Source organism: Colias philodice, chromosome 14, assembly GCF_061535455.1.
Source record: "Colias philodice isolate Cphi_HAF_F1 chromosome 14, ilColPhil1 Martin Lab GWU primary, whole genome shotgun sequence".
Classification (NCBI taxonomy): domain Eukaryota; kingdom Metazoa; phylum Arthropoda; class Insecta; order Lepidoptera; family Pieridae; genus Colias; species Colias philodice.
The window spans coordinates 10,841,009-10,859,350 of record NC_143099.1 but is presented as its reverse complement, the minus strand read 5'-3'; the positions used below and the strand labels follow the sequence as shown (position 1 = coordinate 10,859,350).

Here is an 18,342-nt window from a genome sequence, read left to right as displayed (position 1 = left end):
CACCAAAAATTGTGGCAAAAATGATGCTAACAAGAGTTTCATATTCAGGTGAGATTTTAATATAAAAGCCGTTAATAATTCACGTCTTTTTTATGTGGTTTATTTAAACAGATGAATAAAAGTAAGTACCTATATAAAATAAACGCGATAAGGATTTCTGAAATACATATTATGATAAATTAAGTAAGGTAATAATTAATAGCTTAATAGTTTAGTAATAATAGAAACCGTAAATAATAATAATATATGGATAATCAAGCTGCATGCTGTTTACAGTGAATGATAGGCCTAACAATCAATGTCAATACGTCAGTGTCAAAAGTTTAGTAACCTATTTATTCCTATTTCCGTCTCCAAGTTTTAATTCCTTAAAAAATATTTAAAATCCTTTAATTACAAGTAAATCTCTAAAGCCTATTAAAATTATTTACATTCGCGTTATAATAAAACATCATCTCACGTAGTGATAAACATAATACCGTGTATAAGTTTATTTGTTTTAAACTATTTGCGTCCAGATAAATGATTGTGTGAATTCACGGTTTCTTAGAGATCACAATGTCTGACGGTGAAGACAGTGATGCTGGCTGGGTGTTCTACAAGGATAGGCCAGACTGGAGCGATGTCAAGCCAGTGCCTGAAGACGATGGACCAACTCCTGTAGTGGTTATTGCACATTCGGAGAAATGTAAGTTATGAGTAATTATGTCAATAGGGAATTAGAATAAGGCGTTTTTGTAATAGAGATGTTGTTTAACTTATTGGAACGTGGTTTTTGAATGTTCGGAAGCTGTATGTACATTGGCATAAGTAATTGGTATTATATTTAGTTTTATGTATGTATGATCAACCATTTTAGATAAGTTTTTATGGTTTGTATTCCAATATTTAGTATATTTTATAATATAACTTCAAACATTTTATTAATCATGAATAATTATCAAAAGGAAGTTCTTAAGAACAAGGACACTTACTAATATGTTAGTTATTTTATTGTTTATGTAAATATCCAAGGCCATTAATTAATTAATATTAATATAATATTTGTTCACAGTTGAAGATGTGTATGATTACTTCCGAGCAGTTCTACAAACAGATGAGAAGTCACAAAGAGCTCTCGAGCTAACAAAAGATGCTGTGGAATTGAATCCTGCTAATTATACAGTTTGGCAATATAGGTAAGAATATGAAAGTAGATAGAAAGAGTAGATCTATGAAACTTCTGCTCTCAAAAGTAATTTCTCATGTTTGCAACATTTTTAAGCTATTGCATAGCTTCTATCGCGAGCCTTGAGCGCGGGGACCGAATCGAGAAATTCCGTAACGAAAAAACCTCACGCTCCCCATCCGACAGGCGCGGAGGTGTGGCTTGAAGGCATAGCGTGCAATAGCTTTACAGCAGTCGTCGAGTGCCACACGTCTTTTTTTTGTTGTTGATTCTCTCTTATTGATTGTTTGGTGATGTTTATAGCCTTATTGAGGTTAGGGAGCGTCCATAAATTACGTGAGGTGTTTTTGTCCATTTTTTGACCCTCCCTCCCCCTCTGGTGAGATATCATGAGATTTTATTGAACCCCCTCCCCCATCCCTCCATCTCACGTGAGATTTTTTAAAATGTGGGTTTCTTATGTTTATTTGTCATTGTAAAAAGAAAAAAAATTGCTTCGTGCTTTTGTTTACAACTAGTTAAAAATAGTAATTAATATTGCTTAAAGTTATAGTGTTATAACAAGGTAACAATGGAATATTTAAATCTTAACCGTAACATTAAAATCGTAAGCATGTTATTTGGATTAAATGGACCAAAAGAGTATAATTTGTTTTGTTTCAATTAAAAAAAATTGCGTGATATTTGCCGACACCCCCCCTCTCCCCAACGTAAGGTTAGATGAGATTTTATTCGACCCCCTCCCCCCCTAAAACAACTCACGTAATTTATGGACGCCCCCTTATCCGATAACCAATAATTTAATTTTTCACACCAGTAGGTCTTAAGTTAGTGCAATCAATCTATCAAACTCTTCAGTTTTATAATCTTAATATATATATAAATCTCGTGTCACAATGTTTGTCCTCAATGGACTCCTAAACCACTTAACCGATTATAATAAAATTCGCACACCATGTGCAGTTCGATCCAACTTGAGAGATAGGATAGTTTAAACATGTAGGTACCACGGGTGAAGTGAATATGTATGTCTGTGGTGAATACATTTTTATTCACTCAAATTAAATATTGAAATTCTTTCAAGCCATGTTTATTTAAACATGTACATCTTATCTTTATTAGCCATATTACTGAAAGAAGTGGAATTACTTAATTAAATTTTAACACTAGTAGTTACTACCTCAATGTTATCTAAACTATGATTATTAATGGGACAAAATGTTTGTTTGTATTTTAATAAAACTATAAAGTTACTGATTGTTTAAAAGTGTTTTTTATGTAACAAAAGCAATAATAATTTCTGTTTCAAGCAACACTAAATACCTACAAGTTTATATTATTACATTTTAATTGCCATAATTATTATATTATAGGGACATATTATAAAATTGTAAATGAATATTGCAATATTACCACAGGCAAAGGTTTCTTTCAATGTTTCAACCCTGAAGGGGTTGAGTTTTTATTTTAAATATTAAGTATATTAAGCACATATTATTTTTAACCATTTTGTTTAAATTTTACTTACAGTTTACTCCATTTTCAAAGTTAAAATAATAATAGAGCTATGATAAACATTAAACATGCAGAATAATAAAAGTAAATAAAATAACAGGATACCATATGTTGAGTAGTGCTTCTGTACCCAAGGTTGCCAAAATAATAATGCCTTTCCTTTAATCACTTTATTACTCTTCACAATATATGTGTTGTTAGAACTAGCCGTCAAGCACTACTAACTAATAAATCTAATAAAATGTAGAAAGCGTCGGGGAAACAATGTGGACGCACACATATACAAAAGCTCGGTCAGCGAATTGCATATGTGTGTCCCTACATTATTCCCCCCCTTTTTCAAAAAAAATTATACACTCCAAAAAATACAAAGACAAACACAGAAATTACCGTAAAATACAAATGAGATAACAATGCAATACTGAATACACATATGAAATCGTAATATTTCTTAATTCTACATCATTAAAAGATATAACATCTAAACGGCTTAGCCTAATTAAAATTGATCGGATTACGTAGATAGATTACGATATGGTCACACACTCACTATTCACTACACGAATTTATCCTTATGTTACAACTACGTTACGATATTATTTATTTTACGCGTATCCCGCAGTGGGCGGCGCAGGCTGGGTCGCTTGCCCTAGCGTCGCGGACGCTCGTCCTTGGTTGGCCTTATCCACCTCGCGGCGTAACCAACTCCTGATCCGGCGATGGCAAAAACCACGCAGGCCCAATAGAACTATGACCGTAACGATCACAGCCAATATGATCATTACGATGACCATGGTGTTGACGTGATCGTCTATACTCCTGGATTCTATTTGCACGTTTGCAACTCCTCCAGTTTTCTCTTTTGTTGCGTAGTTACCCATGTTGTTACAAAAAAAAAATATTATATAAACTAATTGCTAAGATAGAACTGTCTCCACTGCGAGCTGATTAATAAATGAATGTGATTAAATACTTGCATAAATAAAGTTTAATAAAAATGTTAAATGAGTGACCATATTATTACCTATGTAATCCGATATAACTTACTAATCTAGTACAAAAACAGGAAATACTAAATAGGCATCTTCAATGCGCAAAAACAAAACTATCGCATTACTTCATTCTTTCGCAATAGACACAAAAATGTAAAATATGCACAATGCAATGTAATGTTAATCATATTTACGTAAAACATAAAATGAAATGATTAACAATATGAAACGATAAAAACAAATTAAGTTACTTTAAAACGTTGTATATGTTAAATAATTAATATAAAAATTTGTATAAAACGCAAAAGCTACATGTAAACGAATATAAACTTACATTCTAAAAAAAAGGTGTATAACACACAAGTATAATAAATTTAATTACAATACACATAATACTAAAGACAATAGCTAAATACTGTGTGAAAGTTCTATATCGCGAATCGCACGGGTCGTCGTATTACGCGACCGCTCCTAGTTACGCTTATGGGTGGCGCATGCTGAACCGACTTCGATAAAGAAGTGTTATGTGGAACAATATTATTTTCCACATCAACATCATCTTTTATAATAAAGGCTGGCTTTAACCTGTCAATGGAAACGCGTGCGACTCTATCCGGAAATTGTATTTTAAAAACTTTAGAACTACGTTCTAACACTTGATAAGGACCATCATAAGGCGGTTTTAGAGACCTGTGAACTGCATCGTCTCTAACAAAAACGTGACTACAACTTTGTAAATCGGAATAAACGAATATTTTCTTTGCGTTCGTCTTATCTCTCGTCGGGCGATACTGAGATATTGTTTCACGGATTTTTTCTACCAAACTATAAGGATCGTTTACGTCACAGTCATTTGTAGAACTATCGTAGAACTCGCCAGGCAAACGTAAAGTTTTACCGAAGGCCAATTCTGCGGCACTAACATTACTATCAGTTCGTATTGCTGCTCTCAACCCTAACATAACAGTGGGTAATTCGTCTATCCACGTTTTATTACTACTGAGCAGTCTCGCCATAAGGGCTGCTTTCAACGACCTATGCCACCTCTCCACCGCGCCATTACTTTGTGGATGGTAAGGCGTAGTACGAATTTTATGAATACCCAAAAATGACATTAATTTTAAAAATAGACTCGACTCAAATTGACGTCCTTGATCACTAGTAATACGGACGGGACAACCATATCTAACTATCCATCCTTCATAAATATGCTTAGCAACGACGTCTGCAGTAATTTCTTTAACGGGAAATGCTTCAGGCCAACGCGTACATCTATCTATAATTGTTAATAAATATCTAAATCCCTGTGGAGATGTCGGCAATGGACCAACTAAATCCACATGGATATGCTCGAATCGCGAAACTTCCGGGAATTTTCCTATATCTGAAACAACGTGACGCGAAATCTTCGACCTTTGACATGATACACACGCTTTGGTCCATTTCCCTATATCTTTATTCATACTAGGCCAAAAAAATTGTTTAGTGACCATCTTCCGAGTCGTACGTATACCGGGATGACTTAAATTGTGAACACTATCGAAAGCAATTTTTCTAAAATATTCTGTTAAATATGGTCTAATAATATTATTTGAAACTTCGCAATATACTCCTTTTTTACAAGTCGGTAAATACATTTTCTTAAACTTTACATTATTATCGCTATGCCCACTTCGTGTCATATTAATCAAGTACTCGTCTTTCGCTTGCGAGTCAGCAAGTTCGTTGAAGTCGAGTACAGTCGGGCAAACAATTGTTTCTACGCGCGATAAAGTATCGGCTACAATATTATCTTTACCGCTAATATGCTGTATGTCGACCGTAAATTCACTTATAAAAAGTAATTGTCGCGTCCTTCTAGGCGTTTCTTTACTGTCATTACCTATTTTAGAAAATGCATGACATAAAGGCTTATGATCTGTATATATAGTTAAAGGACGGCCTTCAAACAATTTCCTAAAATATTTTATAGCTTGAAAAATCGCTAGCAATTCCCTATCATAAGTAGAATACTTTTGTTCGGTAGGCGAAAATTTTTTGGAAAAATATCCTAGGGGTATCCACTTACCTTTTACTCGCTGTTGCAATACCGCACCCATACAGGTATTGGAAGCGTCGGTCATCAAGGCTAAGGGAACATCTAAAAGGGGATGTGACAATGTGACGGCATTCTGTAAACCTATCTTACATTGCACAAAAGCATTTTCACTAACATTGTTCCAAATAATTTTCGATTTATCATTTTTCTTAGAATTCACTAAATATTTATTAAGTTCGCATTGATGTGACGCTAAATGAGGTAAATGTGGTCTATAAAAATTGATCATTCCTAAAAATCGTCTTAAATCCGATACTGTAACGGGTTTAGGAAAATTAACTATGGCTTCGACTTTATCTTTGAGCGGTTTAATTCCATCTACGCTCACTTCGTGACCTAAGAATTCTATACGCGACTGTCCGAAGCTACACTTGCTTAAGTTTATAGATATGCCGTATGTATTGAAACGTTCGAATACTAACTTCGAATGTTCTTGATGTAAAGTCTCATTTTCGCTGGCAATTATTACGTCATCTAAATAACAAAATAAAAAATCGAGACCTTGTAAAACGGTATTGTTCATAAAACGTTGAAACGTTTGTGCGGCGTTCCTTAGGCCAAAACTCATACGGGGAAATTCGAAAAGTCCGAAAGGAGTAATAATAGCAGTTTTTTCTATATCGCATGGGGCAACTTTTATGCAGTGATAGGCTCTATTTATGTCCACTTTTGAATATATTTTCTTATTAGCCAATATAAAAGTAAAGTCGTGTAATCGCGGAACTGGATATCTGTCGGGCTTTGTTATTGCGTTGAGCTGTCGATAATCTCCGCACGGCCTTAACTCGCCATTCTTTTTAACTACAATATGAAGCGGACTAGCCCAAGCACTTTTAGAAGGCCTACAGATACCTAATTCTTGCATAACCCTGAACTCTTCCTTCACCTTTTTGTATCTATCCGGGGGTAACGGTCTAGCTCTAGCATGAATAGGTGGGCCGCTCGTCTCTATATAATGTAAAACGTTATGCGATGTAGTTTCTTTAAACGACATCGGTTTAGTAATGTCAGGAAACATATTTAATAAATCGTAATACGGATGACTTTTGCACACAGAATTTAGCGATTGTTGCGTACACGAAACTAAGGAGGCTAATACATGTAAATCGGTAGTTTGATCAATTAACTTTTTTCGATACAAATCAACTAATAATTTATGATGTGTTAAAAAATCAGCTCCCAATATTGGCTGTTTGACGTCTGCTAAAATGAAATCCCAACGGTACGGTCTTCTTAAATTAAGGTTTAAAACAATTGATTTAATGCCATAAGTTGCAATTTCTGTACCGTTAGCAGCGTATAATTTAAGATCTGATCGACATAATTTATGATATTTAAATGGATTTTTAGATACGGGCAAAACGGAAACATTGGCACCGGTATCTACTAAAAATTTTAAATTAGTGTTTAAATCTATTACCATGAGACGGCTGCACGGCGTGATGGTACAGACCTCCGCCGTAGTCTGCACCTGCCTGTCTAGTTTTCCGGCTGGGCGGCTGCTGCGCTGGGGCTGTGGCTCCTCTTCCACGCGCACGGCTGGATGCACCTGTGAGCGCGCTGCCGGAACCTGAAGTGGTAGCTGCACAACCAGTCGGGTCCGCCGGGACGACGTCGCTTCGAAGATGACCTTGACGACTCTCGAAGATTGCGTGACGGTGTTCTGGGTCGCCGATGTATTGCTCGTGATCGTGAGCGCTCGATGTTAGCAAGGCGCACGTTTATTTTTGCCAATTCCGCTGAAAGGGTGGCTACTTCAACGTCTTCGTGACTGGAACTCCTGTGTCTCACTTCCGCCACCTGATTGGAACGTGTGGCTTCTGCGACGTTATCGGCGATCACTGCTAGGCTGTTAAGGTCTTTCGTTTCAGCGACCACTAGGACGGCCTTAATTGTAGGTGGCAGATGACCCTGCCACAAAACTCGAAGTGTATCATCTGGAATTTTGTCCCTGGCCAGGTCACGCATCCGGTGCAATAGTTGGGAGGGTTTCTGGTCTCCCAATTCCATTTCTCCAATTAGTTTTTCTATTTGACGGTTTTTGGAATCCTCGAATAATGTTAAAAGTTTATTTTTTAATTTTTGGAATTTGTCTGTGTCCGGCGGTTTTTCTAAAAAATCTGTGATTTGAACTATTACGTCTTTCGGTAACTTAGATATGACTAAGTCGAATTTGCTTTCGTCACCTAATTTCTGCGGGGCCAAAATTGCTTCCACACGATAAAACCACACACGCGGCTGGTCCACCCAAAAATCTGGTATCCGGGACGAAACTGTAACGGCGAAAACTTCCGACGACGGCATCGCTCCAAGGTTTGATGTAGGCATCGTCATATTTAAAATTTAAATTCTTCTAATAAATCTTCGTCTTCAAAATAATATTTTATTTTATTATAATTTCTTGTTGTTCTTTGTCGGGGTCACCAATGTTGAGTAGTGCTTCTGTACCCAAGGTTGCCAAAATAATAATGCCTTTCCTTTAATCACTTTATTACTCTTCACAATATATGTGTTGTTAGAACTAGCCGTCAAGCACTACTAACTAATAAATCTAATAAAATGTAGAAAGCGTCGGGGAAACAATGTGGACGCACACATATACAAAAGCTCGGTCAGCGAATTGCATATGTGTGTCCCTACACCATATAAGGTTTTTAAATTTTTCAGGCGAGATCTATTAAAAGCGCTGGGAACAGATCTTAGATCAGAATTGGACTATGTTGAGTATGTGATCAAACATTCGCCTAAGAATTATCAAGTAAGTTGATTATTTATTTATTTTGTTGGAATACTAGTGAAGTTTAATCCATGTTTAAAAATAATTACAAAAGATGCTATTTCTTCATTAAAATTTAATTACATCTTTTCATTGTATCAAATGTACTTCAACTAAAAAAATATAACCTCGCTATACTGCTAAATATTTCTCAATATTTAAGGTCATAATATAGTTTTTATACATTTTTATATCGTTATCTATTTCATTTATTAATTGTGTTTGCATACAAAAAACTAACAAAAGATAATTGAAATGTAAACCAGCACAAGGCGGTCTTATCATTTAAGTGCAATCTCTCCCAGGCAACCAAAAAAAAAGACGGGTTGCACTCCGGGAGTGCCAGCAGAAGTGAAAACTTGATTATTAACGTTGAGCATGTTTGATATCCATCCGTCTTACACTTTTTCGATCAGGTCACGTGTCCTGACGCGAGTTTAAGATTTTATACCCAACGCCGCTAAAGAAGTTTTCACTTCAAAAATATTTTTTAATTTTTCAGGTATGGCATCACAGGCGAGTCCTAGTGGAATGGTTACAAGATCCATCGATGGAATTAGATCTAACCGGCGATGCGCTTGCGCAGGACCCGAAGAATTATCACGCGTGGCAACACAGGCAATGGGCTATGAAGACTTTTGGGTAATCTTCTATAGTATAAAAATGAATCCCAAAATGTGTTGGTAAGCGCATAACTCGAGAACGGCTGAACCGATTTCGATAATTCTTTTTTTATTATATTCCTTGAAGTACGAGGATGGTTCTTATGGAGAGAAAACGTAAACATGTACCACGGGCGAAGCCGGGGCGGACCGCTAGTATTTTAATAAATTTAAATGCTTACATTGCAACCTGACATTTTGCATACTTTTCAAGCAAGCTTTTTTTGCACTTTTTTTGATCACAGGATATTATTACACTTGACAGTAGCAAACAGTAATGGTTTGTTAAAATAGTAAGTCAGATAGTCATAAATTCTACGAATTTACGTTTCAATGGGTTACCTGACTTAATTTTATAATGGCTTAAAAACTATGTATTTTTTTATGTTTCAATAGGTTCTCCATTTTTCATTTTTCTCTCACTTATATTTAATCTCAATAAATCTACATTGCAGATTGTTCGACACAGAAATGGCGTTTGTAGACAAACTTATAACAGACGATGTCCGTAATAACTCAGCATGGAATCAACGTTACTTTGTCATGAATAACCACCAAGGCTGGTCCGATCTCAACGTTCAAAGAGAAATATGCTATACATTGGAAAAAATTAAATTTGTCAAAAACAACGAAAGCGCCTGGAATTATCTCCGAGGAGTACTATTACATGATAAAAGAGGAATTAATGGAAACGCGGTTGTGACGTCATTCTGTGAGGAATTATACAAGAATAGATGCAGGTCGCCATATTTATTGGCATTTATCATAGATGCAAGTGAAGAAGCCATTAAGAAACAAGAAACTAATTGTTTTCATAATGCAGAAAGGGCTATAGAAATGTGTGATGCGCTAGCGAATAAATATGATAAAATACGGTCGAAATATTGGAATTATTTGAGTGATAAGTTCCATAAGTATAAGGAACAGAAAGTGGAGGCTAACGGTGCGAATAATGTGGAGCATTAAATTATAAAGCTGTCTCTTTCTATTGTGAAGAAATTGTGTTTGCTAGAGTGAAATATATTGCCTGTTCTTTTTTGTCGTGACAACGTCTTATAATTCGATAGAGCCGGCTGCACGCACGAAAAAACATGACTCATGCGGCGTTACCTCGCTCTGAGGCGTTCCGTTAGGTTTGAAGTGCAAGCGAGAGCGCGGAACGAGCGACAAAGAAGCACAATCGGACGTTGTCACGTTCAACTATCGTCAGTAAGAGCTAGCGCGCACGAGCAACTTTGTCTCCGCAACTATTTTGTCGCTCCCATCAATTGTATGGGGAGTTGCGTCTCTACGTGCGCGCACTTTCATACTAGCCCATGGGTGGAGAGACAAAATAGTTGCGGAGACAAAATAGTTGCGGAGACAAAGTTGCTCGTGCGCGCTAGCTCTAAACCGACTTTACAGACAACCAATTTTTCAAAGTGATTTGGTATCCTTTTCACTCTATGGATATGCCTGCGTGATGGAAAGAGATAACGGTACTCAATATGCGAATTTTGTGGCTTACCTTTTAAATATAGATAGTGAAAATTATAGAAATGTTTTGGTGTGTGTACTTTGCTACAAGTTCGTTTCGATTGGATTTTTTTAACTATACATTTTTATTATGATGTAAAACATAGAAATAAAAATACAGTATTACGGACTCTACCTAAGTAACAATACCTAAATTTTCTTTAAACTTATCTGTGGAAATCTAGTCAAGAGGCTAATGGAAAAATTAACTTTTCAAATTATAAGTAGCATCAATCTATACATTAAATTATTCCTATCTGTTTAATATTTATAATTGTGACTATTATAAACACACTAAGATTTTTCTATAGTTTCCTCTATTTATAATAAACAGTATCGGATTGTTGTCCAATTGCGTACAAATATAGTTATTATCCTGTCTTTGCACCTTGCATCATTTTTATACATTTACATGTAAAAATCGAACACAGACCATGGAAATAAATCTTTTTAATTATATTTGGGATCTTTGATTTTATAAAAATAGCTTTTTGTAGAAGTATTATATTAAATTAAAGGATATATTTCATTTCAAATTATCTTGGCAGAAATGTTTAGTAATATAAAGATTGCAGTTTTATTTATATTTAATAAAATGCTTTTAATGTTAAGAAGTCAGATATATTATTAACTCAGGCCCCGGAATCACAGACACAATAGAAAATCTATTGTGTCGTGGCCCGATCGGGCCGTTCGGGGCTCAATGGGTTAAGTTGTATTTTAAATAGAAAATTAGATACTAGGTTCATAAATCAATCCAAAAGAGTATTCAAGTAGTGTTCAAATTTAATTACTAATAGTTTATTTTAATCTGTATCCTCAATATTATCTGCCCTGTTAACTTCTTTTCTTTTATTTGACATTCCAAGGTTCATATGCACATCATCTTGTACAGCTTTAGCAACGACTTCGCAGTTACAATCATTTCTATCCTTTAAAATGCCCAATAAACTAGAATTTGATGGTTTTGACTCTGTTATTTTGAGTTTGCATTTCTTTTCCTTGCCTTTCTTTAGTTTTGACACATTAGGCTTGCTATCGGTTAGGGATGATGATAGGAGCTTCACAACGTCTGGACATTTTTTGCATTTGCATGTTGGGCAGTCGCATAGAGGCTATAAGAAATGAGAAACTTTGTTATATAATAATTAGTAGCCATATAATTAGTAGCCAATTTAGATTAAGACTTAATGTACGATTATTTATTTAATGTTACAAATTGAGTTACTGTTGGTGCATCATAAATAAATAAATAAATAAATATGAGAAATAATAATTAAAAATGTGTTGGTAGTTAATATAGAGTGTAATAATATTAGCAAGACTCTTTTACTAATTGCTTTATTCATTGAAATTGGTCACTAAAACCTAACTACATTTGTTTTGAGTGTTAAATCTGGGTAATATTTGCAACGGTTGAAGCAATATTGAAGGAACTTTAAATTGTGATATCTAATGTTACACCTAATAAGGGATAGTTTTTTATAGGCAAAAAGAGTTCATTGTAAATCGTAAGTATGTCTGCCACAATAATTTAAGACAGGCAGACGATGAGACGATTTCAAATTTCAATAATTGTGTTAAGTATGTTATATAGTTACGAACCTACCTATTGTATTGCTCTATAAAATATATAGATACTTAAGTATTAAGTACAAAGTTCTGTGTAATAGGTACCATAATACTAATTTGTACCTATACATGTTTGGCTTATATTTGGATAACTATAATCACGTCATTATTCACCTAGACTACAAGCCCGCATAGGACAAAAATATGGGTCAAATGAACCACCAGGGGACATATCTAGAACGATAGCAGAGCAAAAAATAATAAGATTCATCACTATGCCGTCACTTGTAAGCTGTCCAACTGAGTGCAGATGAGAATTGAAAAGTACAGGTAGACTCGGTAAATTTTGGTCATATATTTTTGTACGGCATTCTTAACCATCGATAGATCCATTAAAAATAATAAGAAACCGCTCAGTGCCGTACAAAAATGGTGGTCCACCAAGTCGGAATTTTTATTTAATTTCCGAGAGTTACCGGGGGTAAATTTGGTCATTTGACCATGTACGGCATCTGCGTCATACTATTGCTATACTGCTTTTAATCCATTATTCCGCAACGCCGTACAAAAATCATGGGGACAAGGGGAAAAAATCGAGAGTTGTAATCCCCTCTCTTTCCCCACTCCAGGGGGTCATTTGATACAACACGAAATAAATTTATTTTTAAAGTATTTTATGCATAGATAATATTTTTTCATGTGCCGTACATTTTCGTTGGTTCAAAGGGGAAAAATCTGAAAAAGAAAAAAATCCATATAACGAAATGTTTGCTTTATATTTTTATAATAAAATATAAATATACATTAATATTAAGAAGCTCGAGGTGGTTAATTATCACCTTGGAAAGTCGGAGTCAGGTGGAATGGACTCCGTTTAATTGATGAACTAATAAAAAAGCTATGAACGAAAAGATGTGAATTATATGCAATCAGTCCATGAATACAGGTAAAGTCACAAGCAAATGCTAGTAATATATACATATTCAAAATGTACAAGTAAAGCGCTTTCAAATGATACCAAACACTGCATATTTATCTTAACTTTATTTTTTTACTCTGTATGTTTTGTCCGCTAGAGGGCGCCACATTAGATTTTGTGAAACCCCATATAGCCTTTAGCTAGCTGGTCGTTGGTTATCCAGTGAACAATTCAGACGCCTCTAATGATATGTCATTTGTCGAATTCTGATAAGTAGTTTAGAAGTTACGAGGGAATAGATGAACATACATACATGACCTGTAAACAACCATAACCCTCCTTTTGCTTTGCCGTAGTTGGGTAAAAATATGTTAATGCCGTACTGTATCAAATGGCCATAAAGCACTCTTAAAATTGTAGCTTTCGTAGCTTTCATCAGCCTAAAAGATGTGGTCTGCACAAAAATGTACGGCATCGTTTTTTCCTAATTTATCTATGTTAATACTATTTAAAACAACGGATAAAGTGTAGAAAACTATTATATTTCATTAATCTACGATGTTTAAACTTTAACAAAATTTCTGGTTTTGCATTTCTCTATAACTTTTTTTAGAACGGTTTCTTTTGAACGGCAATACTATACAACAATTGAATTTTACAATATCATGTTAAAAAAAAAGTTCCCGTACAGGGTCAAATGACCTTACAGCTCTTTATATCAAGAATTCGATGAAATTAAGATGATTATTGGTATACATTTAAAAGAACAATTATTTTTTGACGGCATTGCTTTTAATAGTACTTTTGAGTGCTAGATAATGTTTTGGAACCGAAGCCGTACTTAGTCAAATGACCCCCTGGAGTGGGGAAAGAGAGGGGATTGCATCTCTCGATTTTTTCCCCTTGTCCCCATGATTTTTGTACGGCGTTGCGGAATAATGGATTAAAAGCAGTATAGCAATAGTATGACACAGATGCCGTATATGGTCAAATGACCAAATTTACCCCCGGTAACTCTCGGAAATTAAATTAAAATTCCGACTTGGTGGACCACCATTTTTGTACGGCACTGAGCGGTTTCTTATTATTTTTAATGGATCTATCGATGGTTAAGAATGCCGTACAAAAATATATGACCAAAATTTACCGAGTCTACCTGTACTTTTCAATTCTCATCTGCACTCAGTTGGACAGCTTACAAGTGACGGCATAGTGATGAATCTTATTATTTTTTGCTCTGCTATCGTTCTAGATATGTCCCCTGGTGGTTCATTTGACCCATATTTTTGTCCTATGCGGGCTTGTAGTCTAACCTTGGATGCGGTACCAACGGCCGCTTTTCCCTTGGCTTTTTTCATAACTGTTTGTTTATATGAACAGATGCTTTTGAAAATCGTAATTTGTTTTCCATTTTCAGATGTGAAACCTAACTATTGTAATTTCATTTTATCCGATATTTATTTAAGAAAATTAGACATCTTTATTTTTAAACTACATTATTTTTTTTTTATTTTTAAATGTGGCGGGAGGCCGTCATCGTCATGTCATAATATAACGAAATTAAAAAATAATTACACAGGAGATAAATTCCGACAGATAATATAAATAATGTAGGTTTTAGTAGTTATTAATAAATTAATTATCCTAATAACAATTTTTTTTTTGTTATGTCACTACATGTGTATTTATTTATTTAAGAATACGATATTTGGAAACGTAGTACATATTTCAGTTTTCAAGGAATTCAGGGATTTATCATTTTTTTAGAATTTATTATGAATCTGCAGTTAAACAAGAAAAACGGAAAAAGGATTATAAACACGGAAAAATCAAGGAATAATCAAACGTAATTTATTAAGTAAGTAAGTTTATGAAATGTTTTAGCCTCAGGTTTTAGCCGTGTTTTAGCCTGTATTCTGGATTGTCATTTTTCAGTCAAAATTTTCAAGAATTTTAAGTAGGTGCTTATATTAAAAATTCCAAGAACCAGGCTCCACCAAGGCACGGCAGGCCACGAAGGGCTAATGAAATACCCAGGTAAATAATGGTAAAATAATATAATCAAAAGTCCAGTAATGGATCCGTCTTACCACACACCGTAATCCTAGAACTAGGTAATTACGAAACTACTTGAAAATGTTGAAGACATCGTATGCCACTGGCGATGAAATAATATTAACAAAACTGAAGAGACAACTAGCCAATTTATCTTGTAAATGTAAAATATGTGATAAATACAACTCGACGACAGCTCAAGAAGACAATTTTGTTGAGAATAAAGAAAATAAAGCAGAAGAAAACGTGAAAATTGAAGACAATAAAATTGTAGAGTCATATCGTAAAGAAACATGCCCTGGGTGTTTTGTAGCTTATAACTTGTTACGGAATAATAATAAAACGTTTAAAGATCAAGATACAGAAACCAATGCAATGATGTTTTCTTCCGAAAAGTGTGTACAGAAATCTATGAAAGGGATCCAAAAGACCACATCGATGTCGTTAATGACTTTGAATATGAATTCAGAGTCTGATATATCATCTCAGGAACGAAAGATTTGTAAGCGGAATGTTGAAAAAGTTACTTTCAGCAATGATAAGCCGAAAATCTATGATCCAGTAGCATATGCCAACTGCCTCTGCTTAGAAAACTTTATTGATTCTATAAGACCACCATTAAATTATTGACCTGTTTTTTTTAAATATAGTTACTTAGATGCATCATATTTTATCTCCATATTTCATTTGAATACCCTGGTTTTATAACTTGTCTTATTTTATAAATGAAACAAAATGTATAATAACATAAACTTTTATTATTTATAAATGCAATAATTATTTTGCAGCATAATGTTTGATAAATCTCGCTGAGGGATCTGAAACTTTTACCCATTTAGGCATCCAATAGTACGGCGTGAAGTTGTGTTGTCCAGGAAATGATTTTTCAAAGATGTACCTATAGTACTTTGACTCGTCTGTTATGGGTTGAACACCTGCGTATTTCTGATCATCTGCAGGCTGCCTCTCTGCTACGATTTCCGATATTGTCGTAAACAAAGACTTTTTAACTGATGCGACACCATCGCTGAATGCCTCTTTATGTCTCCATAATATTGAGTCTGGTAAGAGACCACTTGCAGCAAAACTGCTCCTTAGAAGATGCTTTTCCACGCCATCTTGTGGTTGTCTCAACTTTGGGTCTATACTTAAATAATGACTAGTGAATTGTATATCCAAAAATGGCACACGTAGTTCTAAACTGAAGGCGCTAGTTGTCCGATCAGCTCTTAACCCATCGTATAAATAAATATCTGACAATAGTCGTATACTTTCTTCGTGGCCATCCTTTTCGGTGGGAGCATCTCTAAAGTAAATGTAACCTTGTGCAAGTTCATCAGCACCTTCTCCACTAAAGATTACTGTAGTGTCAGTTTTTTCTTTGATGTACTTTGATAACAGATACATAGGTAAGCTAGCTCGAATGGTAGTTATATCAAACGATTCTAAATGGTAAATAACGTTATCCAATGCTTGTCTGACATCGTTTTCGTCAAAAAGAACTTCATGATGCTCTGTACCGAGATAATCAGCAACAGATCTGGCAGCGATTAGATCTGGCGAATCTCCCATGCCTATTGCAAATGTTTGTATTTTGTACGGTAGCTTGTGCTCTTTGGCAAGTTTTACTACCAAAGCGGTAATTAATGACGAATCCAAACCTCCACTTAACAAGCAACCGATTCGTCTCTCAGACATCAGACGCTTCTTACACGCCGCTTCCAGTAACGCAGCTGTTTTTTCGTACATGTTAAGTTTCTCTAAATCACTTTCAGCAACGAAAGGTGTAAATCTAGGAGGTGTGCCTGGTTGGAAGTATTGTTCAGCGTAGTTAAGTTTCACCTTGTTGTTCTCACAGATATCCCATTCTTCGAAATGACCAGGCGGGAATTGTCCCAGAGTGGATTTCTCTGAAGCTTTTTGTTTCAAACCGATAAGGCCTTTAGCTTCTGAGCAGATAGCCATCACACCGTTCTCTTCGTCGCTCATTTTATACAGCGGACGGACACCATATGGGTCTCTGGCAATAAATACTTTCCTAACATCACCGTCGACCAGGCAGAAGGAGAATACGCCATCCAACTTTCGGACAGTTTCAGCGATTCCAAAGTTCTTATAGCAGTGGATAATGGCTTCTACGTCGCAGTTGGTTTCGTACGGAAATTGGAATTCATCGCGTAGTCGGTTGCAGTTGTATATCTCACCGTTGCAAATAAGAGTTACTCTTGGGTAGCGATGGAGCCGCATCGGTTGCATGCCATGGAGCCCGTCGACGATGGCCAGCCTCTGAAAGCCGAGTATTGCCAGCTGTTCTCTCGAGTCCTGTTCGATTCTCCAGGCGTCTGGACCTCGGTGAACGATTGCACTGAAGCATTTGATGCAGGTTGGTGACAGACCACCATCCACGCCGAACGTAGCCCAGATTCCACACATTTTTCTGTAATGAGAAAAAATTATATTAATGAAAAATATATTTTTTTTATTGGACAACGAAGGGATATAAGTATAACGCTGTCTAGTAAATTTTTAGTAATTATTAAACATAACATAAAATGAAATGTGTTAATCTTAGGTAACATAAAAATATTTTTTAATTTATTTTTTTTACAAATATTGTAGTTACCTATACTGGAAGCGCGATCGGTTAAAAGAAACTGAGAAATATGTTTCTTGGAATTGATACTCTACATAAGATTCATCAGTAGGTACGATCTACAGAATTTAATTCATTTAATTCATATCCGATCTAAATAGAAAGAACATGTATCAAATAACACTATAGGTGTGATTAAAGAATTTATAAAAGTAAGATTTTTAAAATACTTCACCTATATAAACGACCAATTAACTAAAAAAATTGTAATAATCACACTAAACGACCTCTATTTTTTTATAAAAATCATTAATTTCTTACCTCAGCAACTTTCTGTTATAAACCGTATGTTAGTGACACGTTTTTATTTATTTATATCAAACAAACGCTTCACACAACACACGCCTACCACGTTTCGGTTTTTACTGACAGAGTGACAGATCTGAGATTGCGATTTGCCGGCAAATGAGCCTACAA

At 35.1% G+C, this 18,342-nt stretch overlaps 5 protein-coding genes across 5 annotated transcripts; 2 read left to right on the top strand and 3 right to left on the bottom strand.

Annotated features, from left to right (window-relative positions):
* The first annotated feature begins 329 nt into the window (after window positions 1-329).
* On the top strand, window positions 330-10,418 carry Fnta (farnesyl transferase alpha). Its single transcript, XM_089703128.1, has 6 exons — window positions 330-399; window positions 551-688; window positions 1,055-1,178; window positions 8,441-8,531; window positions 9,052-9,191; window positions 9,667-10,418. The coding sequence occupies exons 2-6, from the start codon at window positions 559-561 to the stop codon at window positions 10,175-10,177; spliced, it is 996 nt and encodes a 331-aa protein (XP_089559254.1). The 5' UTR covers window positions 330-399; window positions 551-558; the 3' UTR covers window positions 10,178-10,418.
* LOC149483053 (uncharacterized) lies at window positions 7,253-8,200 on the bottom strand. Its single transcript, XM_089703129.1, has one exon. The coding sequence runs from the start codon at window positions 8,105-8,107 to the stop codon at window positions 7,253-7,255; it is 855 nt and encodes a 284-aa protein (XP_089559255.1). The 5' UTR covers window positions 8,108-8,200.
* Window positions 10,419-11,440: 1,022 nt separating the features above from the next.
* Window positions 11,441-14,681, bottom strand: LOC149483051 (uncharacterized). Its single transcript, XM_089703221.1, has 2 exons — window positions 14,531-14,681; window positions 11,441-11,841 (listed from the first exon to the last, which is right to left on the bottom strand). Exons 1-2 carry the CDS (start codon window positions 14,573-14,575, stop codon window positions 11,533-11,535), a joined length of 354 nt encoding a protein of 117 aa, XP_089559347.1. The 5' UTR covers window positions 14,576-14,681; the 3' UTR covers window positions 11,441-11,532.
* Window positions 14,682-15,353: 672 nt separating this feature from the next.
* Window positions 15,354-15,902, top strand: LOC149483050 (uncharacterized). The gene has a single exon (XM_089703702.1). It carries the CDS (start codon window positions 15,354-15,356, stop codon window positions 15,900-15,902), a length of 549 nt encoding a protein of 182 aa, XP_089559828.1.
* Window positions 15,903-16,020: 118 nt separating this feature from the next.
* Window positions 16,021-18,296, bottom strand: AsnS (asparagine synthetase). Its single transcript, XM_089703127.1, has 2 exons — window positions 18,187-18,296; window positions 16,021-17,709 (listed from the first exon to the last, which is right to left on the bottom strand). Exon 2 carries the CDS (start codon window positions 17,703-17,705, stop codon window positions 16,050-16,052), a length of 1,656 nt encoding a protein of 551 aa, XP_089559253.1. The 5' UTR covers window positions 17,706-17,709; window positions 18,187-18,296; the 3' UTR covers window positions 16,021-16,049.
* Window positions 18,297-18,342: the final 46 nt, after the last annotated feature.